Source organism: Podarcis erhardii (assembly GCF_964252035.2).
Source record: "Podarcis erhardii genome assembly, chromosome: 5".
In the NCBI taxonomy this organism is placed as follows: Eukaryota; Metazoa; Chordata; class Lepidosauria; order Squamata; family Lacertidae; genus Podarcis; species Podarcis erhardii.
Genome location: NC_138509.1, coordinates 98,006,230 through 98,030,229, shown reverse-complemented (window position 1 = coordinate 98,030,229; position 24,000 = coordinate 98,006,230). Strand labels below are relative to the sequence as shown.

Sequence of the window (24,000 nt, the reverse complement as noted above, 5' to 3'; positions counted from 1 at the left end):
CTTTACCTTTACCTTTACTCTGAGTAAAACCCAGTTGCATACTATCCTGTGAATTTCTGCAGGTCCTTAGTCGGTCTGTTATTTATGGTTTACATGCAGAACAAAACTGACCGAAACACCAGAGTAAAACAAGCAGATATTACAAGCCACAATGTCCCAAGTGGATTTGCTCATCTTTGGGGAAACGGCTTCCCCCCAAAAAACTTTCCCAAGCAGACCCAAACAGGAAGGCCCTTTCTATGCAAGGGTGCCATCTTGAATAAAATATGGGGGCAGGGGGGACCTGCCTGATCTGTCACAAGATGTGGTGCAAGCACACCCTTTGAATGACAATGCCCATCAACTTGGGGGAACCGGCCCCTTCAAATATTTTATGGGGTGCCCCAAAAGGACCTCAGCCCCTGGAGTTGGCTCCTGTTGTCTCTGTGTGTGTCTGTGCGCATGTGCCAGCCCCCAATTTCAAAATGGCCATCCAGGTTACACTGTGTTCTCAGCAAGGCCTCGGCTGTTAGACTAATGAGCAAAACCTGCACGGCTGGGATTTCCCCCCTATGGAGTTTATTTTTAGAGACCTCACTTCCTCCCCCCACTCCCTGCTCTGTTCCAGTTCATGCACAAAAGGCCAACCTTTACTGTAAATCGTGCCCCTGTGCCAGGTTCCTCATTCCAAAGATGGGAGGCAGATCAGCAGATCTGTAGAATAATCAACTGATACAATGTCCAATGCTGCACCACCTTCGAACTCACGCAATCGTACGCATGTGGTGGCTGTTTAATTGTTTATCTTAGCATGGTTAGCCTCTGACTACACAGTGTGTGTGTGTGTGTGTGTGTGTGTGTGTGTGTGTGCGCCCATGGTTGCCACTCTCCCACAAACACCAATATTCCAGACAACGGGATATGGGGTGGCAACTTGGTTGAAATAAAAAAATTAAGGTCTTATATATATAATAAATGTTCATGGATTTGCCAGGCAAACACATACATAAATGTATGGGCCACATGTTTGAGGCAGCACAGAACGGCAGTCCTGGAGCCATTTTGGCTCCCAAACTGACCAAATGTTTTCTCTGCAAGGTCAAAGGAAAATGGAAAAGCCTCCCCATTGTCTTTTCCTTCACAAAACCTGTCTTAAGGGTATGTCTGTGTATGAATAGGGTGAACCTGTGGCCTGGCTCAGGAACTAAGTATTTGTCATTACAAAGGACTGGCCAGGCTCCCCAGGGTATCCAATCAAGTGACCATTAACAGGTAACCTGCCAGACAGGAGATAAACAACGCACTCAGATTTCTGTTGTAGACCACCCTTTCTGTGAAGTATGTATGATGTTTCTGGGGGTGGTCTTGGACTCCAGGGTGGGCATTTTAAAATGTCTATATAAGGGCGGGCACATTTGAGGTTTGGGTCCTCCTCCTTCCCTGTGTGTGAAGGGGGCACCCTGTTGCAACAGTTCAATAAAGATCAGGCTTACGAGCTGCTTTGCTTCTCAATATTCTCTGGTTGGCCTCTGTTCTTTTCTCTGACCGATGGAGAACCTGCAAAGGACTCTATAAGGGCTCTTGTGTACCCCATAAGGGAATAAGAGCAGATTTTGTTTATTACAATATAAATTATATAATTTTACCTGTGTCCCCCTTGGAATAGCTAGGGAAGGGCAGGGGGCCACATGGCCCCCGGTTGAGAAACACTGATGTAGAGTCTACCCCTTAGCCTTTTCTCCCTGAAGATACCCTGCGAGTTTTCCTTCTTCTATGTGGGCTACCTTCCCAGGTGGACAAGCCCCATTTGCCCTTTACTGCTACCGGTAGTCACAGGCCTACTGCCCGGGGGTATGGGCGATTTATGTTGGGTGGGGGTTTGCCAGGACACCCACCTGACGCCATCCTCTGTCTTGCTCTGTACAGCAGATTCGGAATGAAATTTCTCAACAGCAGCTGTTTTAAATTACTTTCTTTTGACCCCAAGTGCTCAGAAAAACCTGTCAAAATCTTTCTACCATTTTAAATTTTACTTAAGTATTTTTATTTATTTATTTATTTACTTGATTGGGGGGGCAGCTGCCCCCCTGCTCCCGCCCATGCCGGGGGGGGGGATGAATGGAGGGGGGTGGCGACAAGCCCCGGCGGCCAAGGACCATCAACCCGCTGCAGACTAACCATAAGCACACCCACTTTATTTTTTTTGGGGGGGGAGCTGGAGTGGCGCCCCCTCCTGCGAGACGTGCCTGTGATAGGAATTTTGAGGTCTTAGATATATGGTAATGTTAATAACCGCAAGTACATGGATCAGCACAGGAAGACCGACCTGGAACCATTTTGATTCCTAAACTGAGCAAATGTTTTCTCTGCAAGGCCAAAGTCGGAAACCTCCCCATTGTCTCTTTCTTCACAAATCCTGTCTTAAGGGCACATTTAAGATATGAATAGGGTGTGAGCCTGTGACCTGGCCCAGGAACTAAGTACAGTGGTACTTCGGGTTAAGTACTTAAGTCGTTCCGGAGGTCCGTACTTAACCTGAAACTGTTCTTATCCTGAAGCACCACTTTAACTAATGGGGTCTCCTGCTGCCGCCGCGCCGCCGGAGCACAATTTCTGTTCTCATCCTGAAGCAAAGTACTTAACCTGAAGCACTATTTCTGGGTTAGTGGAGTCTGTAACCTGAAGCGTATGTAACCTAAAGTGTATGTAACCCGAGGTACCACTGTATTTATCATTACAAAAGACTGGCCAGGCTCCCCAGGAAATCCAATCAAGTAACCTGCCAGACAGGAGATAAATGACAACAGGAGAAAAAACAACATTCAAAATTTCTGTTTTAGACCGCCTTTTTTGTGATGTAGGTATGATGTATCTGAGGGGTATCTGAGACATACATCTGTGATGTATGTATGATGTTTCTGGGGGTGGTCTTGATCTACAGGGTGGCAATTTCAAAAGTCTTTATAAGGCCTTGCACACCTTTGTTCTGGGTCCTCCTCCTGTCCTGCGTGTGGGGGGAGCACCCTGTTGCAACAGATCAATAAAGATCAGGCTTGCGAGCTGCTTTGCTTCTCAATATTCTCTGGTTGGCCTCTGTTATTTTCTCCTGCCAATAGGGAACCTATGTAAGGACTCTATATGGGCTCTTGGATACCCCATAAGGGGAAGAGGGCAAATTTTTGTTTACAGCACAACACAACAACAGCTGTTACAAATTACTTTCTTTTGACCCCAAGTGCTCAGAAAAACCTGTCAAAATCTTCCTACAATTTTTAATTTTACTTAAGTATTTTTATTAACTTGATTGGGGAGGGGGGCAGCTGCCCCCTTGCCCCCGCCCATGCCGGGGGGGGGATGAATGGAGGGGGGTGGCGACAAGCCCCGGCGGCCAAGGACCATCAACCCGCTGCAGACTAACCATAAGGACACCCTCCTTCTTTTTTTTTGGGGGGGGGGGAGCTGGAGTGGCGCCCCCCTCCTGCGAGATGCACCCTTCGTTTGGAGGAAAAGCAAGCCAGATTCCGGCGCCCTCCCGCCCCGCCACGTGCTTCGGGCAACAGCGCGTGACGTCAGAGGCCCGCGAGTGTAAAATGTTGCAACGTTCCATCCGCTGGGCGATTCATTCACAAAAAGTGAGTCTGCCGCCCCGAGCCGGGAAAGCGAGGCTGCGGCGGCCCCTGGCGGGCTTCCGCTTCCCCGATGCTGGGAGGAGGAGGAGGAGGAGGAGAAGCGGCCGCGGGAGGGGCTTCCCGGAGCCCAGCCCGCCTCTCTCCCCGCCCAGCCGCCGCCGCCGCGTTGTGTAAGCGGGGCCTGGCGCGCCCGCGGAGGAAGCCCACGCGGAGAGCTCGGCGCCCGGTGAGTGCCGGCGAGGGGGGCCGATCGCAGCCCCTGGCCGTGCCCCCATCCCTTGCACGCCCTTCCCTGGCTGCACAATATAACTTGTCCTGTTGTGACACTACCTTGCGGGGCCGTTGTGCGAATGAAGGGGGCAGGGAAGGCTTGTTCTGTTACCCCCCCCCCAAAAAAAAAACCCCTGTGGTCAGGATAATAGGGGCTTAGCATTCTCCCCTTTCTCCCCCAGCCTCAAATCCAGGGAACTCCCCCCACCCCCGTCAAATCTTACAGGCAAAATATATATATATATATATAGAGAGAGAGAGAGAGAGAGAGAGAGAGAGAGAGAGAGAGGAAAAATGACATAGCAAAGGAGGAATTGAAGCATAGCTGTCAACTTTCAGATTTGAAAATAAGGGATCAGCAGCCTCGAATATAAGGGACCAGCAGCCTCCCCTGTCCCGGGGACAGTCTACGGGATATCTAACAATCCGGGATAGCAGCGGGAAACAGCGCTGGAATAAGGGAATTTCCCGCAAAAAAAGGGAAGGTTGACAGCTATGAATTGAAGGGGACAGAGGCAGGGAGCAGGCGAGAGAAAAAGACGGGAAGAAAACGGAGGCGCCTTGCAAAGGATGGGGTGATAACAAGAGTTTAAAATCCTTTGTTTCTTCTCCTTTTTCAGAAGCAGTTCCTTAGTCTGGTCCACGGGCCAGCCTGCACAAATCATTCGGGTTGCCCAGTTCTCTATCTCTCTAATTCACTGCACAGACCTGGTCTAGCTCTGCTCTAGAATGAGCCTGAGCACAGCAGTCCCGTGAAGTGGCTGAGTGACGCGTTTTTGCACTCTGCTCTAGAGCAACCTTCGCCAAACTGGTGCTTTAAGGTTTGAACGCAGGAGCTGCCTTAAGTGCCCAGTATTGCCCACTCAGACTGGCAGCAACTGTGAAGGTGGTTTCTAGGCCAGCTACCTGTGTATCTCTCTCTCTTTTTTAAAGCCAGGATTCTGTGCGCAAAACATACATGACCACATAGCTAGCTACCAGCCACCAAAGAGCTTAGACAGGGCTGGATTTAGGATCCTGTGGTTCCCGAACACAGGGTGCCAAGCTCAGAGGGCACTAAACAACAACAACATAATTTCTGTTTTTTGTAATAATGCGAAGTTTCAGTGCGCCTGTTAAGAAGATCTATTAAAAGCAACTGTACCAAAAAGAATGATTGTGAAAACAAGGAATATTGAGGGGGGGGGGCCAAATCTTCTCCCCACGCAAGGCACCATCTTTCCAAAGTTCACTTCGGCTTGGAGAATTTCTGGCCTTCCAGATGTTGCTGAACTACAACTCCCATGATCCCTACCCTTTGGCCATGCTGGCAGGGGCTGATGGGAGTTGTAGGCAGAAGCTGGGAGGCCTCATGCTGGACGAAACCAGCTTGATTCTTGCCTCCGTGAGGAAGAGGCCAGTAGCCTTGGATGCTAAATGGAGACCCCTACGCCCAGAGACAGTGTACCTCTGTGTAGCAGATACTGGCGACAAACCACAGGGGAGACTTACCATCCTGATTCCCCAAAGGCATCTACCGTATTTTTTGCTCCATAGAGTGCACCGGACCATAGGGCACACCTAATTTTTAGAGAGGGAAATCAAGGAAAAAAAAAATCTTATTTCCCCCCCAGCCCCAAAGAGCAGCATACAGAGCGTACAAAGAGCAGAGTTTTCTTTTTCAAATCTCTGTGAGATGGGTCAGGCTGAGAGGAAACGATCTTTGTGGCCGAGTGGGGATTTGAACCCAGGTCTTTCCCAGGTCGTAGTCGGAACTCTTAACCGCCACACCAATATGGGCTCTAGTTGGAGACAGCTGGAATGGAGGCCCCCATAGCCTGATCCACCAATGATGTTCTCTTTTTTTAGTATAATTTTTATTGATTTTAACATATAAATTATAAAATGTACCACCCAACTTTATCACTTATACAATCTTTTTAGACTTCCATCAACACCTCTGAAAATCCACCATTGTAATCACTTCTTCTGCATTTTATATTACCTTTAAATCTCTTAACAAATCATCCTCCCCTTTATCCATTTTTGTAATAATTCCAATAATACTCCTCACAAAACTTTTTGCAACCCTACAAACGTCGTCTGATCTTCACAAATACTTCTCAAATAGTCGTAAATTTACTCCAGTCTTCCGTGAATTTCTGGTCCCGCCAGTTTCGAATCCTTCCTGTTAATTTATCTAATTCTGCATAATCCATTAACTTCATCCTCCATTCTTCGATTGTCGGTAATTCTTTTTGCTTCCATTTTTGGGCCAATAATATTCTAGCTACTGTTGTTGCATATAAAAAAGCTTACATTCCTTTCTGTTTACATCACTCCCCACAATGCCCAATAAAAATGCTTCTGGTTTCTTTATAAATGTGTATTTCAACATTTTTTTCATCTCATTATATATCATCTCCCAGAAGCTCGCTAATGATGTTCTTATGTGCTTGCTTGCAGGCTGCTTCCTCCTTCCAACCTGCTCCCCGGACGGGTCATCGCTTGCGTCTCTCCCCATTCCGGCCCTGCCTGGGTTTCGTGGTTGGTGCGCAACCTCTCTGCGGTCCCCGGGGCGCGGCCAGCCATGTCGCAGAAGAGGAGGAAGCGGAATTCAGCCGAGTCTAAGCAGGAAGGGGCAGAAGAGGGAGCGCTATTCCCTGATGGGTTGGAGAGCAACGGGAGGTTGGCATCCGGGGCACCGCCTGGTGCTAAGAAGGTGGCTGGGGAAGGGGATGTGGGCAGCAGAGGCTCTGCCGCCCTGGCCGAGGCCGTCAAGCGAGCCCGCCTGGACGCGGCACCCTCCGTCGCAGAGTTCAAGTACAATAAGAAGCGCGTCCGTCTCATCTCGCAAGATCCCGATCTCAAGGAAGATGCTCGGGGCATCCTCTACTGGATGTCGCGAGATCAGAGAGTGCAAGGTGAGAGCTTGGCTGGTGCTTGGGATCCACAATCTGTCCTGGCTTATTTTTGGGTGGGAAAACCAAACTACAAGAGGTGCATTGATATTTGCAGTAAAATTAGAGCACAGTTCACTACTTGTAGTTGGTTAGACACTGAGGTCCAGCTCCAAGGGCCTTCTGGCAGTTCCCTCCCTGCGAGAAGCAAAGTTACAGGGAACCAGGCAGAGGGCCTTCTCGGTGGTGGCACCCGCCCTGTGGAACGCCCTCCCATCAGATGTGAAGGAAATAAACAACTATCTGACATTTAGAAGCCATTTGAAGGCAGCCCTGTTTAGGGAAGTTTTTAATGTTTGATGCTTTATTGTATTTTTAATATTTCGTTGGAAGCCACCCAGAGCGGCTGGGGAAATCCGGCCAGATGGGTGGGTGACAAATAAATTATTATTATTATTATTATTATTATTATTATTATTATTATTATTATGCAGAGCCTAGGACTTGCCGATCAGAAGGTCGGCGGTTCAAATCCCCGCAACGGGGTGAGCTCCCGTTGCTCAGTTCCACCTCCTGCCAACCTAGCAGTTCGAAAGCACGTCAAAGTGCAAGTAGATAAATAGGTACTGCTCCGGCGGGAAGGTAAACAGCGTTTCCTTGTACTGCTCTGGCTCGCCAGAAGCAGCTTCGTCATGCTGGCCACATGACCCGGAAGCTGTACGCCGGCTCCCTCAGCCAGTAAAGCGAGATGAGCACCGCAGCCCCAGAGTCGGTCACGACTGGACCTAATGGTCAGGGGTCCCTTTACCTTTACCCCACCCCCACCCCCAGCCTCCTCTTCCCCTCTGTGTAATTGGTGGGATGGAGTGGCTGGGGGTGAAGGCTGGCAAAACACTGGGAAAAAGCACCCTTGCCATGTATAAAGCAATTGCATTGTGGCAAATTCAGAAGTGCCGTCTCGCTTCCTGATACAGCCACGCCCCTTCTAAGATTATACAACCTTCCCAAGTTACACAATACTTTTATAATTATGCAATTATACACTAATAACCATTATAGGGGTGCATTGCAGTAATTAATGCAGGTCTCTCTGTGTTGCCTTTCGGCTAGATCTAATTTTTGTGTGTGCAAACCGGGTCTTTTTTTGTAAAGTTTGTTTATTTATTTATTTGTTTTGTTTTATAATGCGTCTGAAACACAAGAGAACAACAGACTCTCCTTCCTTGGAGGTTTTTCAGCGGAGTTTGGATGGCCATCTGTCATGGATGCTTTAGCCGAGATTCCTGCCCTGAAGGGGGTTGGACTAGATGACCCTCAGGGTCCCTTCCAACTCCGCAGTTCTATGATTCTAACACTGGATGAAAGTAAAAAAAAAAATGAAAACTATAAAATAGGCACGTGGGTTAAAATGATCAAGTCGCAAGTACAGTGGTGCCTCGCAAGACGAAATTAATTCGTTCCGCGAGTCTCTTTGTCTTGCGGTTTTTTCGTCTTGCGAAGCGCCCCTATTAGCGGATTAGCGCTATTAGCGGCTTAGTGGCTTAGAAAAAGGGGGGAAAAGGGAAAAAACTCGCAAGACTCGCAAGACGTTTTCGTCTTGCGAAGCAAGCCCATAGGGAAATTCGTTTTGCGAAGCACCTCAAAAGACGGAAAACTCTTTCGTCTAGCGAGTTTTTCGTCTTGCGAGGCATTCGTCTTGCGGGGCACCACTGTATCAGATTATCAGGGGCAGCTGATTCAAGGGAGCCTGGCAGTATTTGCTTTCTGGGTGACTTTCCTATGAAGTTCCCTTGTATGGAGCGGACGTTGCACAGAATTCCTTTGAAGCTGAAGCACCCTTCGCTTTCAGTGTTTAGATTGGGAGCATAACTTATGGTCTGTGTGTGTGGTTTGGGAGCTGCACGGTCAGGGGGAAAACAGTGCTGTCCAGGGTTGTAAAGACTGCGGAGATAATAATTGGGTGCACTCTTCCCACTTTGGATCAAATCTACGCTTCCAGGTGCCATAAGAAAGCTGCAGAGATAGCGCAGGATAGTACACACCCCGGAAATGATCTCTTTCAGCTTCTGCTTTCTGGAAGAAGGTCCAGGGTTATAAAGACTAGGACTAGCCGCCTGAGAAACAGTTTCTATCCAAATGTGATTTTGGTTTTAAATGCAGTGTAAGGAGTCTCTAAGGGAGTATATTGTATTTCATTATGGGGTATCAGAGTTTTTAGGGGGTTAACCAGGCTGGGATAGCAGGCTTGTTGGTTTTTGAATGTCTGATGTAGATTTTTTCAATTTCGTTGTTCTGTATGGGACAATGACAATAGAAATATCGTATTGTATGGTGACTAAAAATATTCCCCATTTATGCTGACTGGGCAGCCCTAGGATGCTGGAGATAGGGACCCTCTGAGACCCTGCTGTAGGAATAGCAACAGGTCTCCAGCCACCAGGGGAGGAAGGGAATCTGTATTTTTATTTATTTATGTGTTGAATTTATATACCGCCCTATACCCGGAAGTATCAGGGCAGTTCACAAGAAAGATCACAGTGCATAAAATCAAAATAAAAACAATAACCTAATAATAACCCCCCAAAAGAGCCACGTTTTAAAAGGGTATAGGGTGTTGATCAGGTCTGCCAAAGGCCTGGTTAAACAGAACGTTTTTGCCTGGCGCCTAAAGATGTACAGCGGACGCTCGGGTTGCGAATGTGATCCATGCGGGAGGCATGTTCGTAACCTACAGCAGCACGTCTGCGCACGCACAGGTTGCGATTCGGTGCTTCTGCAGATGCGCAACCGCCAAAACCCAGAAGTAACCCGTTCCAGTACTTCCGGGTTTCGGCGCGTCTGTAACCCGAAGAAACGCAATCTAAAGCATCTGTAACCCGAGGTACGATTGTATAATGAAGGTGCCAGGCGAACTTCCCTGGTGTAAGCATTCCACAGACGAGGAGCCACTGCAGAGAAGGCCCCGTTCTTGTGCTGCCACCCTCCGGACCTCTCGAGGAGGAGGCCCCCGAAGGAGGGCCTCAGAAGATGTTCTCAGGGTCCGGGGAGGTTCATATAGAAAGAGGCGCTCCTTGAGGTATTACAGTCCTGAGCCACACTGTATACCACCAGGTGCCCTGCCTTGCCTTCAGAACTGGGGCACTTGCGCCCATCAAGCTGGCACAGAGGCTTGGGGAAGCCCAAACGCTGCCTGTCTGTTGTGCCCCCTACACTCCCAGCCGTTGACCATCTGCTGCAGAGCTGTTCTTTTGAGCTTTTTCCTGCTCTTTTTCTCCCCAGATAATTGGGCCTTTCTCTATGCCCAGCGACTGGCCCTGAAGCAGAAGTTGCCACTTCATGTCTGCTTCTGCCTGGTGCCCAAGTTCCTGGAGGCTACCATCCGCCATTTCGGTTTCCTGATCAGAGGCCTCAAAGAAGTGGCCGAGGTACCGCCGTTGTGTCGGGAAGGTGTTGCATCGGTGTCAGAAGTGGTTGTGGACCCGGGAGAGGTTCTAGTGGGCAAGCCGCCCGCAGCATGAATTTGGGCACAGCAGCCTTGCCGCACCAGCTTTTTCCCAAATGCCCATCAACTGCAGACAGCATGCCCTGTGGGCAAGGTTGATGGGAGTCTTTATCCAAAATATCCTGAGGGCCCCAGGCTGCTGCCAGCTGTCATAGATTCGCAGCTGCGTGCCGGATGCTGTAAATAGTAAACAAACAATTAAACCCCTGTGTTGCAAACAATTATCAGTAATATCCAAGGGAACACGATGACCAAGTACAACAATCTAATATCATAACTTTATGACTACTGCTCCATAGATATTGTTGTTATACAATTCCATACACCATGTTGTTGTTGTTGTTGTTTAGTCATTTAGTCGTGTCCGCCTCTTCGTGACCCCCTGGACCAGAGCACGCCAGGCCCTCCTGTCTTCCACTGCCTCCCGCAGTTTGGTCAAACTCATGTTGGTAGCTTCGAGAACACTATCCAACCATCTTGTCCTCTGTCGTCCCCTTCTCCTTGTGCCCTCCATCTTTCCCAACATCAGGGTCTTTTCCAGGGAGCCTTCTCTTCTCATGAGGTGGCCAAAGTCTTGGAGCCTCAGCTTCAGGATCTGTCCTTCCAGTGAGCACTCAGGGCTGATGGAGAGGTTTGATCTTCTTGCAGTCCATGGGACTCTCAAGAGTCTCCTCCAGCACCAGAATTCAGAAGCATCCACTCTTCGGCGATCAGTCTTCTTGATGGTCCAGCTCTCACTTTCATACATCACTACTGGGAAAACCATAGCTTTAACTATACATTCACCATATAGATGGGTTTATGAAGCATTTCTGTATCCTTCTGCTGTGCTAAAGAAGAATTCTATGAAACAGTGGGTATATCCGGAATCACTGTTCACTTCGGCAGCATTGGACGTCATAAAACAAAGCTTTACGGCTTGTTTTCATCAGATAAAAATCTGACCCACTGCTTCTTTCAGAGACTTGCATAATCTACAAAGACTTTCAGAGACTTATAAGACTTATGTTTATTTGGTCCTATGTTTTCAGGAGAGTCCATCAAGAGTGCACATTTTGTGACTTTCAGAGATTTATAAGATTTCTGTTTATTTGGTTTTTCATATTGTTCAATGTTCCGTATAGATTATATAAAGAGTTTATATTGATATTGCATTGTTGTACTTGGTCATCGTGTTGCCTTGGATATTACTGGATGCTGTAAATAGCCTGCGAGCCCAAAGCAGCTGTAGGCAGAGGAGTCTTCCCACAACAGCTCTGCATGATGAACTGCTCTGGCCTTTTGTCTTGCGTCTCTGCGTCAGGTGTGCCTGGATCGTTCACTTACCCGGCAGAGCAACCCATTCTCCAAAGAAAATGGATTTTTGGGTCACTGAAAGAGGCAGCGCTCTGGGTTTTCGTCTTTCCGGTCGAGGGGAGTACTCAGAACAGAGACTTGTGCAGAAGCACAAGGGGGGGACTCCTCTTGCAGCAGAAATATTTCTGTGCTCTTATTCTTTTGCACGCTAAGTTAGCCTTTTGGTGGGTGTTGGTGAAATGTGCCAACTTCACCTTTTTGATGGGGCAGGGGGGATGACTTACACTTTCCATCTGGGAAACCTAGGAGAGCTTTGGAAAATCTGGGGTTTTATTCGGGGGGTGTGGGTTAAACCACAGAGCCTAGGACTTGCCGATCAGAAGGTCAGCGGTTCAAATCCCTGCAACGGGGTGAGCTCCCGTTGCTCGGTCCCAGCTCCTGCCAACCTAGCAGTTCAAAAGCATGTCAAAGTGCAAGTAGATAAATAGGTACCGCTCTGGCGGGAAGGTAAACGGCTTTTCCTTGCGCTGCTCTGGTTCGCCAGAAGTGGCTTAGTCCTGCTGGCCACATGACCCAGAAGCTGTATGCCATGTCCCTCGGCCAATAAAGCGAGATGAGCGCTGCAACCCCAGAGTCGGCCACGACTGGACCTGATGATCAGGGGTCCCTTTTCCTTTACCTTTACTTGTGTTGCCGGGCCGGTGCATGACTGCGGCAGTGAGACAGACTTAAAAGAAACAATTGGTACCTGAATAGTTGCACTCGTAGCCAAGATAGCCATGACACAGGCTTGTATTTATGTGTGCAACTAAAAATCTGTACCTGCTGGAACTTTGTTCCTTTTTGATGGACACCATAGCTCAGTGCAAGAGCATGTGCTTGGGATGCAGAAGGTCCCAGATTCAAACCCTGGTATCTCCAGGTAGAGTTGGGAATGACCCCTGTTTGAAAACCTGGAGAGTCACTGTCAGTCAGTGTTGACAATACTCGACGAGAGGGACCACTGGTCTAGTATAAGGCAGCTTATAATGTAACCGGCTTCCTATTCAAATTCACCCTTCGTTCAAAACAATGAGGATTAGAAACTTGTATCTTTTAGATACTCAGTGGGGGAGCACATGCCTTGCATGCAGAAGGTTCCAGGTTCAGCCCCCGGCGCCTCCAGGTAGGCCCAGGAGGTGTCCCCTGCCTGAAACCTTGGAGAGCTGCTGCCAGCCAGTGTGGTAAATACTGAGTTAGACTATCTGGTAATCTATGAGTCGATATCACGAGCTTTCTGTGTGACCAAATATTCTCTGCTTCCTTTTCGTGTCTCCTAGGAGTGCAAGGAACTAAGCATCCCGTTCCACCTGCTCATCGGCTTCGCAAAGGACGTGCTGCCCCCCTTTGTGACGACCCACGGCATTGGCGGGGTGGTGACGGACTTCGCCCCCCTCCGCACCCCCATGCAGTGGGTGCAAGATGTCCAGGCGAGGCTGCCACCTGATGTGCCCTTTGTCCAGGTAGGGAGGCCTGGAGTCTGGCAGCTGGGGTGTGATCTGGGCAGAGCTGCAGGGCAATGGAGGGTATCTCCATGGGGACATGGATGTTGTGATTCCAAGGAGCATTCCACCATCTTGCCTGGATTCCTGAGTTCATAAACTCCATCACGTTCACTGAATCTGACAAAGGAAGCTTAATACAGTCATACCTTGGGTTACAGACACTTCAGATTGCATTTTTTCGGGTTACGGACCGTCAAAACCCAGAAGTACCAGAACGGGTTACTTCCGGGTTTCGGCAGTCGTGCATGCGCAGAAGCACTACATCGCTCTTTGCACATGCGCAGAAATGCCGAATCGCGACCTGTGCAAACGCAGACGTGCCACTGCAGTTAGCGGACGCTGCGGGTTGCAAATGTGCATCCTGCACGGTTCATGTTCGCAACCTGAGCATCCACTGTAATAATAATACCTTTATTGTTAATGTACAACCTGTGTACAGTGGTGCCCCGCAAGACGAACACCTCGCAAGACGGCAAACCCACTAGACGAAAGGGTTTTCCGTTTTGGAGGCGCTTCGCAAAACAAATTTCCCTATGGGCTTGCTTCGCAAGACGAAATGTCTTGCGAGTTCCTGTGGGTTCCCCCCCCCTTTCCCCCCTTTTCCTAAGCTGCTAAGCTGCTTATCAGCTGATCCGCTAAAAGCCGCTAAACCGCTAATAGCGCTAATCCGCTAAGCTGTCAATGGGCTTGCTATACGAAGAGCCTCACGGAATGGATTAATTTCGTCTTGTGAGGTACCACTGTACAATGAAATTAACCGAGCCTCCCTCCCCGCCCACCCAAACGAACACTCAATCTCATTGCACTCCATGTACTTATCACACAACATGCCACCTCGCAAGTCAGTTGCGCGATGTTATTTTCCGTTCAACAGCCTAACAGCCCACGGATAGAAGCTATTTTTTAGCCTGTTCGTACAGCTGATTATACTTCTGTATCTCCTGCCCGAGGGTAGAAGATTAAAGAGGTGATGGCTGGGGTGTGAGTCATCCCTGAGAATTTTTCTCGCTCTCCTAAGGCAACGATCCCTTGCGATGTCATCTAGCTGACTCAAGGGACAGCCCATGATATCATGTGCTGTGTTCACCACCCTCTGTAGAGACTTTCTGTCCATGATACAATATGAAAGGACACTTTCTATTGTGGACCCGTCAAAGGAGTTCATCAGTTGTCGTTTAACATTATTCTTTCGTAAGACCCTGAGGAAATAGTGTATTTGTTGGGCCTTTCTGATCACCTGAGTTTTGTTGATTTTCCAAGTGAGGTCCTGATCCCAGGAATTTAAAGTAGAAGACTCTCTCCACACAACGCCCCCAATATACAACGGGGCAGGTTCCCCTCTCTTCCTCCGAAATTCCAACACCATCTCCTTTGTCTTATTAATATTTTTGTTGTTGTTGTTGTTGTTTAGTTGTGCCCGACTCTTCGTGACCCCCTGGACCAGAGCACGCCAGGCACTTCTGTCTTCCACTGCCTCCTGCAGTTTAGTCAAACTCATGCTGGTAGCTTCGAGAACACTATCCAACCATCTCGTCCTCTGTCGTCCCCTTCTCCTTGTGCCCTCCAACTTTCCCAACATCAGGGTCTTTTCTCTTCTCATGAGGTGGCCAAAGTATTAGAGTCTCAGCTTCAGGATCTGTCCTTCCAGTAAGCACTCAGGGCTGATTTCCTTAAGAATGGAGAGGTTTGAACTTCTTGCAGTCCGTGGGACTCTCAAGAGTCTCCTCCAGCACCATAATTCAAAAGCATCAATTTAGGTGCAAGTTATTCTCTAAGCACCATGTAGTTACTTTTTGAACCTCCCCCCTGTACACTGTTTCATCTCCGCCTGCAATTAGACCTATTATGGTAGTATCATCTGCAAACTTAATAATTACTGTGGATGGATCAGATGATATGTGTACAATGAGTACAGGTAGGGACTTAGCACACATCCATGTGGGGTGCCAGTGCTAAGCTTCAGGAAGGTAGATGTAACAGTCCCAATCCTCACTGTTTGTGTCCGATCCCTCAAAAAGTCTTTAATCCAGTCACAGATGGTAGAAGAAGCAGCTTCATCCCAGAAAAGCTGATGCCACAATTAATTGGTGGCTGTTAAGAGAAGCTATGGACCAACAGCATCTAGAGGGCACCAGATGGGCAAGGGCTGCTGTAGAAGTTCCTAGGATCCTTCTTTCCCCTGTCTCTACACGTTAACACAAAGGTCTCGCTATTCAAATACAATGCATTCTCAGGAAATCATTTGTTAGGCAGATGTTTGCATAATGAGTCAATCGTTTCCATTGATTCCTATGGGGAAATTTCCAATCCGTTCCCAACCACGGAATTTTACCCCCAAATGACAAGAAAACCCAGGAAACTTTGCAAAAGGCAAATAAAGAAGGAAAACGCTGTCTTATTTGTCTGATCTCTCCAGCTCCCTCCCTCCCTCCCATCATGGTTTTTGGCAAAATGGCTGCCATGAAGCAGGAAAACACAAAAAGTAAGGTTTGTTCAAGGCTGCTGATTTGTTTACAGCGCTACATGCAGGTCTGGCTGTTTGGATATCTGAATCTGCGGTGTACATAGCAATTCTAGGAGGCTTGGGTATTAATTCCTTGGGTTTGGATAAGTGATTTTTTGTATAGCGAGTGTTAGGATAGTGGGAGCTGTGTCCAATTGCAGTTTCTCTTGCTTTGCTTCTCCAGGTCGATGCTCATAACATTGTGCCCTGCTGGGTGGCCTCCGACAAGCAGGAGTACGGGGCCAGAACTATCCGCCGGAAAATCCATGACCGGCTGGCTGAGTTTCTCACCGAATTCCCACCTGTCATCAGGCACCCTTATCCCACGGAGTTCCAAGCAGAGGTAGCAGTTGATATTGGGAGCAGGGATCTGGGTTGTTTTTTGTGTTTTGTTTTTTGACATTTGTAATTATTGGCAAACTGCTGCAGACATTCCAGCTGGTCTCCCTTAGCCCTTCACTGCAGCTGGGGCAAACTTGGGACAGAAAAGCTGGGGAAAGCCTGTAGCTCAGCAGTAGAGCATCTGGTTTGCATGCAGAGGGTGCCAGGTTCAAATCCAGACATCTCCAGGAAGCACTGAGAGAGACACCCTGTCTGAAACCCTGGAGAGCTGCTGGCAGTCAGTAAGGACAGTAGCGAGTTATATGGACCAATGGTCTGACTCAGTGTAAGGGAGCATCCTATGGTGTAAGGGACCCAATGTGGTGTAGTGGTTAAGAGCGGTGGACTCGTAATCTGGTGAACCGGGTTCGCTTCCCCGCTCCTCCCCCGGCTGCTGAGTGACCTTGGGCCAGTCATGCTTCTCTGAAGTCTCTCAGCCCCACTCACCTCACAGAGTGTTTGTGTTGGGGAAGAAAGGGAAAGGAGATTGTGAGACTCCTTAAGGGGAGTGAAAGGCGGGATATCTAGTCCAAACTACTACTATTCTTCTTCTTCTTCTTCTTCTTCTTCTTCTTCTTCTTCTTCTTCTTCTTCTTCTTCTATGCTCCTTTGACATTTACAGAAGGCCACAGGTATGCAGTACTCACCCCACAAATCCCTATTTATTTTTTACCATCTGTATTTTAATAGATTTGCTTTTATATTGTTTTAACCCTGTTGAAGTTTAATTGCATACTAACTATTGTCTTGTATATATGTTTAGCTTTCTTGTATTTTTGTAAGCTGCCTCGAGTCCTGGGAAAAAAGACACACCCAAGCTCATCAATGGACTTCTCTCTTGTTCTCTTAGAATAGCAAAAAAAAGCCCTGAATAATAGTATGTATTATTTTTATTCCATAAAATTTACGCGCTGCTTGATTGTTAAAAATCAATCAATCAATCAATCAATCCATCTATCAGTCCATCCTCAAAGCAGTTTACAAAAGAACAATAAAATTATAGGCAACAACAGTTAAAAGGTAAAGGTAAAGGTACCCCTGCCCGTACGGGCCAGTCTTGACAGACTCTGGGGTTGGTGCGCCCATCTCACTCAAGAGGCCGGGGGCCAGCGCTGTCTGGAGACACTTCCGGGTCACGTGGCCAGCGTGACAAAGCTGCATCTGGCGAGCCAGCGCAGCACACGTAAACACCGTTTACCTTCCCGCTAGTAAGCGGTCCCTATTTATCTACTTGCACCTGGGGGTGCTTTCGAACTGCTAGGTTGGCAGGCGCTGGGACCAAGCAACGGGAGCGCACCCCGCCGCGGGGATTCGAACCGCCGACCTGACAATCAGCAAGCCCTAGGCGCTGAGGCTTTTACCCACAGCGCCACCCGCGTCCCGCAACAACAGTTAAAAACTATTTAAAACATTCAAACGATTAAAATCAGCAGTAAACTCTATGTGTTTGGGTAAGCCTGCCTGGTCATTTTTATTATTCTTTGTAGACTGCTTCGAGGCCTATAAAATTAAAGCGGTGCATGAATTTAAGAAATGAAATAAAAATAAGATAAATGAAAAGCCGAACGATGCCCACGCTCCCGTGAGCTCTGGGATGTTAAGGATTGCTGGAACGTCTTTGGCCTGGATTGCTGCTCCTTGCTGCCGGCTTTTACCCCTCTTCCTTTTCTGACTCTGCAGCCTGTTGACTGGGACGCCTGCTATGCCAGCCTGCAGGTCGACCGCTCCGTGAAGGAGGTGTCCTGGGCGCAGCCAGGGACAGCTGCCGGCCTGGTGGTGCTGGAAGAGTTCATCAAGGACCGCCTGAAGTTCTTTGGCACAGACAGGAACAACCCCAACCGGGCGGCTCTGAGCAACCTCTCGCCCTGGTTCCACTTTGGTGAGTGGGGAGCTGGACCTCTGCAAGGCCTGGGTCAAACCCTTGGGGGGTTCAGGGGTGGCCAAACCCTGGGTGGGTTGCAGATCAGCTGTCCACTCTGCCCAAAAACGTTCAGGGTTGGTAGCAGCCTTTAGAAGAAGCAGTGGCATCTGAAAGAGATCTCCGTTGGTATTAGAAATTGTGCTGTGACAGGAGGTGCAGAGGGGGACTGCAAAACTATTTAGGGTTGTGGCCTTCTAGATGTTTTGATTACTGCAGTGTGCTCCATGTGGGGCTACCCTTGGGGTATGATACGGAGGCTGCTAGGTTGGCTGTGGGGCAAACCACTGCCAGCATATAACACCTTGCTTGCTAGTTCTGTTCTGGCTGCCAGTTTGCTACTGGGCAAATTCAAGGTTTGGGTACCAACATCTGTGGCCCTGTTGCCCTGGTTTGCTGCCCCAAAGGAGGGAGTATTGTGGGAGTATTTGGGAGCAGGGGTACCAAAGAAGGATGTCAAAGATGCCAGAGTGATCCGTTAGAACAAGCCTGCCTGCCCGTTCTCCCAGCCTTTGCAGACATAGAACGGACACGGTAGCAAGGAGCTTGTCCATACCTAAGGAACCCTTCATTCATTCTTTATACACCAAGCAGCATACGTCCCTTTGGCCAGGCCTTCCCATCGCTTCACCTGCCCACATGAGGGCACAGGTGGCAGGTACCCAAATCTTACAGATAATTCTCCTTTCTGGGCTCAGAGCCCAGCACCCCAAACCCCACAGATAAGCGGAACTTTAAAAGCAAGCCAATTAGCTTATACCCATGCACATGGATATAAGCATATATGAGCTCGTCGTTACAACTACCAATTAATAGTGGCGTTATCTTGACTACGAAGATGGCAATTGTACAGCTCAAGACCAGGTTACTTGAGAGAGACCCCTTAGGCACCCAGTAATTAATAAATGGAATAAGAATAATAAATTTATTTATACCCCGCCCATCTGGCTGGGTTTCCCCAGCCACTCTGGGCGGCTCCCAACAGAAAATTAAAAACACGATAGAACATCAAGCATTAAAAACTTCCCTAAACAGGGCTGCCTTCTAATGTCTTCTGAAAGTCAGATAGTTGTTTATTTCCTTGACATCTGATGGGAGGGCATTTCACAGGGCAGGCATCACTACCGAGAAGGCCCTCTCTCTGGTTCCCTGCAACCTCACTTCTCGCAGGGAGGGAACCCCTGCTGTGGCCTGCAGTAGAGTCTCTCTTGCAAGTTCCAAAGATCTCTGAAGCCCACTGAACAGTAACTGCCCTCCCACAGGTCAGATCTCTGTACAGAGAGCGATCCTGGAGGTTCGCAAGCTCCGTAGCCGGTACAAGGAATCGGCGGAAGCCTTCATTGAAGAGGCCGTGGTGCGGAGGGAGCTGGCGGACAATTTCTGCTACTACAACCCGAACTATGACAAGGTGGAAGGTAAATGGGCTCACCTGTTTCGCCTTTCTCTGCTCTGCAAAGACACCTCTTCTGCGACGCTTGCCTTTATGTGTGATATGATAATGCAGGGACACAGGTGGCGCTGTGGTCTAAACCACTGAGCATCTTGGGCTTGCTGATCAGAAGGTCGCTGGTTTGAATCCCCGCAATGGGGTGAGCTCCCGTTGCTCTGTCCCAGCTTCTGCCAGCTCGAAAGCACATCAGTGCAAGTAGATAAATAGGTACCGCTGCGGTGGGAAGGTAAACGGCGTTTCTGTGTGCTCTGGCTTCCATCACGGTGTCCTGTTGCACCCGAAGCGGTTTAGTCCTGCTGGCCACATGACTCAGAAAGCTGTCTGTGGACAAACGCCAGCTCCCTTGGCCTGAAAGCAAGATGAGTGCTGCAACCCCATAACTGCCTTTGACTGGACTTAACCGTCCAGGGGTCCTTTTCCTTTTTACCTTTATGATAATACAGTGGTGCCCCGCAAGACGAATGCCTCGCAAGACGGAAAACCCGCAAGACGAAAGGGTTTTCCGTTTTTTGAGGCACTTCGCAAGACGAATTTCCCTATGGGCTTGCTTCGCAAGAAGAAAGCCCATAGGGAAATCTCCAGGGACCTCTTTTAAATGCTGGCGGTGGGGAGCAAAGCCTTTCCCCCCCCCCTCCGGCCTTCAGAAGAGGTCCAGGAAGGCCGGCGGGGGCCGAAAGGCTTTGCTCCCCCCCGCCTGCCTTCAAAAGCGGTCCGGGATAGCAGGTAAGCGCTTCCCGCTATCCCGGACGGCTTTTGAAGGCAGGCGGAGGGGAGCAAAGACTTTTGCCCCCCACCGGCCTTCAGAAGAGGTCCTGGACCTCTTCTAAAGGCTGACGGGGGGCGAAAGTCTTTGCTCCCCCCCACCTGCCTTCCCGGGGGCTTTAAAATCGGCCCGGGACAGCAGAGAAGTCCGCTGTCCGGGGCGATCTTAAAATGCTGGCGGGCGGCAGTGAAGCCTTCGCTGCCGCCCGCCAGCATTTTAAAAAACCCCGGGACAGCGGAGAAGTCCTCTGCTGTCCCGGGGTTTTTTAAAATGCTGGGGGTGGGAAGAAAAGCCCTTGTCCCCCCCCCCCCAGCCTTCAGAAGAGGTCGGGGGACAGACTGTCCTCGGACCTGGTCTGAAGGCGGTTTCCATAGGAACGCATTGATTGATTTTCAATGCATTCCAATGGGAAACCGTGCTTCGCAAGACGAAAAACTCGCAAGACGAAAAAACTTGCGGAACGAATTAATTTCGTCTTGCGAGGCACCACTGTACTGCATTTTAATAGGGCTCAATTACTTTTTAACCATAATCTTTTATGTCTTATACCATCCAAAGGGGCTTACGACTGGGCCAAGACTACGCTGAAGCTGCATGCCAAAGACAAGCGACCTCACCTGTACACACTGGAACAGCTGGAGGCAGGAAAGACGCACGACCCTCTCTGGAATGCTGCACAGGTAAACCTAAACTCCAAAGGTGTGTGAGGACCTGTCTTTGGGTGGGCATGTGCTGGCTTCCGAGCACATGTCTGTCACGTGCTTGGAGATCTGCATCTCCCTCTCCAATAATGCTAAAACTCTTTGGAGCAGCAGCTCGATCGGAATGGAAAAGTTAACTGGTACAAATCTCTGCCACCGGATGTTGTGATGGCCACTGGATGAGATGGCTTTAAAGGGGGATTAGGGATGGAAATTCCCAGGTGTCAAAAAAGTTATTTATGTGTGCCACTACTGTGGCCCGTGTTTCGTTAGCCCCAAAATGGAAAACTAGCAAGGTCCCAACTAAAGAAGAATGGCAACTAAAGTTGACAGAACATGCGCAGCTTGCAGATTTTACACACAGAATAAGAGAACAAGAAGAACATACGCTTAGAGAAGATTGGAAAACGTTTATTGAATATATGGGAAATAATTGTGTACACTTGAAAACGTTGGCAGCATTATTATAAATTCAGCAGTGTAAATAAGTTTTGACGGGTGTAATAATGGAATACTGAATGGTTTAGTTTTTGTAAAATATGCAGGGATTTCTGATATGCAAAATGAACCATGGAAAGAGAAGAAGGGAAGTCGTTGATATTTTAAGGATGTTTAAATGAGTATTTTAAATTCTGAAACAGAAAATTAAATAAAAAATTATATATATATAAAAATAAAGGGGGATTAAAAAAATGTCTGTTTAGCCATACTAACTAAACGTTCAGTGGCAGGCTACCTTCTGAAGGGCCATTTCTGAATGTGTACAGTTGTTTTTATTTCCTGCTTGCAGGGTTAAGAGCATAGGGCCCCACTTCATTCCTGTGACTGTCATGAGTTTTAACTCTTTTTGATTCTGAATTTAAAACTGTTGTAACCCGCTCTGGAAACTGCTATTGAAGGGCGTGTGAACAATAGTGATGGAGCAGAAAGAGGTGATGGAGAATTTCCTTCTCACCATGGCCAACCAGCTGTCCCTATGGGATACCCATAGAGTCCCCCCTTTACTCGCCTTTTATCTAAACCAGTGCACCCCAGTTTTTTGTGCCACCACCCGTTTGGTTCCATAAGCACATTCCCAGCCACTCTGGGCGGCTTCCAAGAACACACCAAAACATCAAAAGCTTCCTGATACAGGAAGTCATACGATGGTTTATCTCTTTGACATCTGATGGGATGGCATTCCACAGGGCGGGTGGCACTTCCCAAGAAGGCCTCATCCGTAGCTCACCCACCTTTCCATCCCTCTGCTTCAGCTCCAGATGGTTCATGAAGGGAAGATGCACGGCTTCCTGAGGATGTATTGGGCTAAGAAAATATTGGAGTGGACCACTTCGCCAGAAGAGGCCCTGAAATTCTCCATCTACCTTAATGACCGCTATGAACTGGATGGCAGGGACCCCAATGGATACGTAGGTCAGTGATGGGAAGAGGCTGGGTGGTTGTATCATAGAGTCACAGGGTTGCAACGGGCCTCAAGAGCCAATCTAGTCCAACCCCCTGCAGAGCTGGAAACACCAGACCTGTGTCTGTGTCTGTTTCTGCAGAGAAAGGAGGGAGGAAGAAAGCAAAAGCAGAGACCCGTTTGTTCTTTTTTCCTCCCATCAGGCTGTATGTGGTCTATTTGTGGGATCCACGACCAAGGCTGGGCAGAGCGGGCTGTGTTTGGCAAGATCCGCTACATGAACTATGCTGGCTGCAAGAGGAAGTTTGACGTGGACCAGTTTGAGCGCAAGTACAGCCCTCAAAAGTTCTCCAAGTAATCCTCAAGTGGCTAAAGGGCAAGGCTTGACGTTGCCTTTTTCACAGCGGCTGAGACCAGCCTAACGTTACACAACGGCTGCAGTGCAAAAAGGCAGGTTTTGCTCACCCTTTTAAGATGGTGCGGAACAAGAAGCGACAGGTCAAGCTGCATTCCTGAAGCTCCGCTCTCTCTACCCGCTATGCAATCCCAAAGCCACGTGCCACACAGCAGACAGGTTTTTACAATGTTTCTGCGTGGCAGAATGGTGGGCAGTAGCAGGAGGAGATGGCAGCCCAGCAAAGCCACAGAGCCTGGAACCTACGAATGAGGAGGCGTTTCACGTTCGACGAAAACAGAGACTGCAAAAACAGCATGCTTATTAGTGTAGTTTATTATGGACGGCATTTCTGTGGTTAACAGCAGGTGGATATCTGGTTTCAACTCCACCGTTAACTCTTTATAAAGAACTTTCACATACCATTTACAGTATGGACAGCAGTCATTCTGCAAAACCGTGGGCATACCAGAAATCTATCACAGCTTCATCAGGGCTGGCCATTTGGCTTCCTAACCATTCCGCTGTGCATTACATTCTCCCTTTGTGTGCTTTCCAGGCATTGCAGAAAGGAGACTGCACAATTATCACGTAAAAGGGAAAAAAAACTCCACAACCTGCCACCCTCCTTTTGGAACTTAGATCAGTGCATCTAGAACAGCTTTTGCCAACTGGTGCCTTCAAGATGTTTTGAGCTAGTCTTTCCTCATCAGCTCCCAGGCAGCAGAACTGCATTGCCTGTGGCTGATGGAAATTGTAGCCCCACAGCTAGATGGAGAGCACTAGGCTGGCAAAAGTCTGTCCTGGAAAATAGCTTTTTTAAAGAGGGCCTTACTGACAAACACAAGAAATGTCATCAACAGAAGTGCTGACAATTATATATATATATTATATTATATTATATATATATATATATATATGCAGGTTTTGGTGTCCTCGGGTGTCTTCCCGTGTAAAAGTTGGGGTGTCTAGGCGACGTTTCGACGAGGTCGCCTAGACACCCCAACTTTTACACGGGAAGACACCCGAGGACACCAAAACCTGCATTCCTGTACCCGTGAAAATCTACGAAAGCAAATATATATATATATATATATATATGCTTTCGTAGATTTTCACGGGTACAGGAATGCAGGTTTTGGTGTCCTCGGGTGTCTTCCCGTGTAAAAGTTGGGGTGTCTAGGCGACGTTTCGACGAGGTCTCACTCGTCATCTTCAGGCTGGTGCTTTCGGCTTCTTGTTACTGGAACAGAGCAGGATCTCAGTGTTTGAGTTCCTATAAATACTGTAGAGGGGGTGTGGTGTATAGCCTCCAATGTTCTGGGCAGAGAGGAACTAGCCTGGGAACTTGTATAGCCTCCAATGTTCTGTATAGCCTTCTTGTATAGC

The 24,000-nt window shown here is 48.5% G+C and overlaps 1 protein-coding gene across 1 annotated transcript; it reads left to right on the top strand.

Moving 5' to 3' along the window:
* The first annotated feature begins 3,741 nt into the window (after positions 1-3,741).
* LOC309342184 (deoxyribodipyrimidine photo-lyase-like) lies at positions 3,742-23,497 on the top strand. Its single transcript, XM_081862542.1, has 10 exons — positions 3,742-3,834; positions 6,324-6,781; positions 10,037-10,182; positions 12,875-13,057; positions 15,787-15,945; positions 17,664-17,862; positions 19,164-19,316; positions 20,673-20,794; positions 22,069-22,228; positions 22,421-23,497. Exons 2-10 carry the CDS (start codon positions 6,448-6,450, stop codon positions 22,573-22,575), a joined length of 1,611 nt encoding a protein of 536 aa, XP_081718668.1. The 5' UTR covers positions 3,742-3,834; positions 6,324-6,447; the 3' UTR covers positions 22,576-23,497.
* The last annotated feature ends 503 nt before the right edge of the window (positions 23,498-24,000 follow it).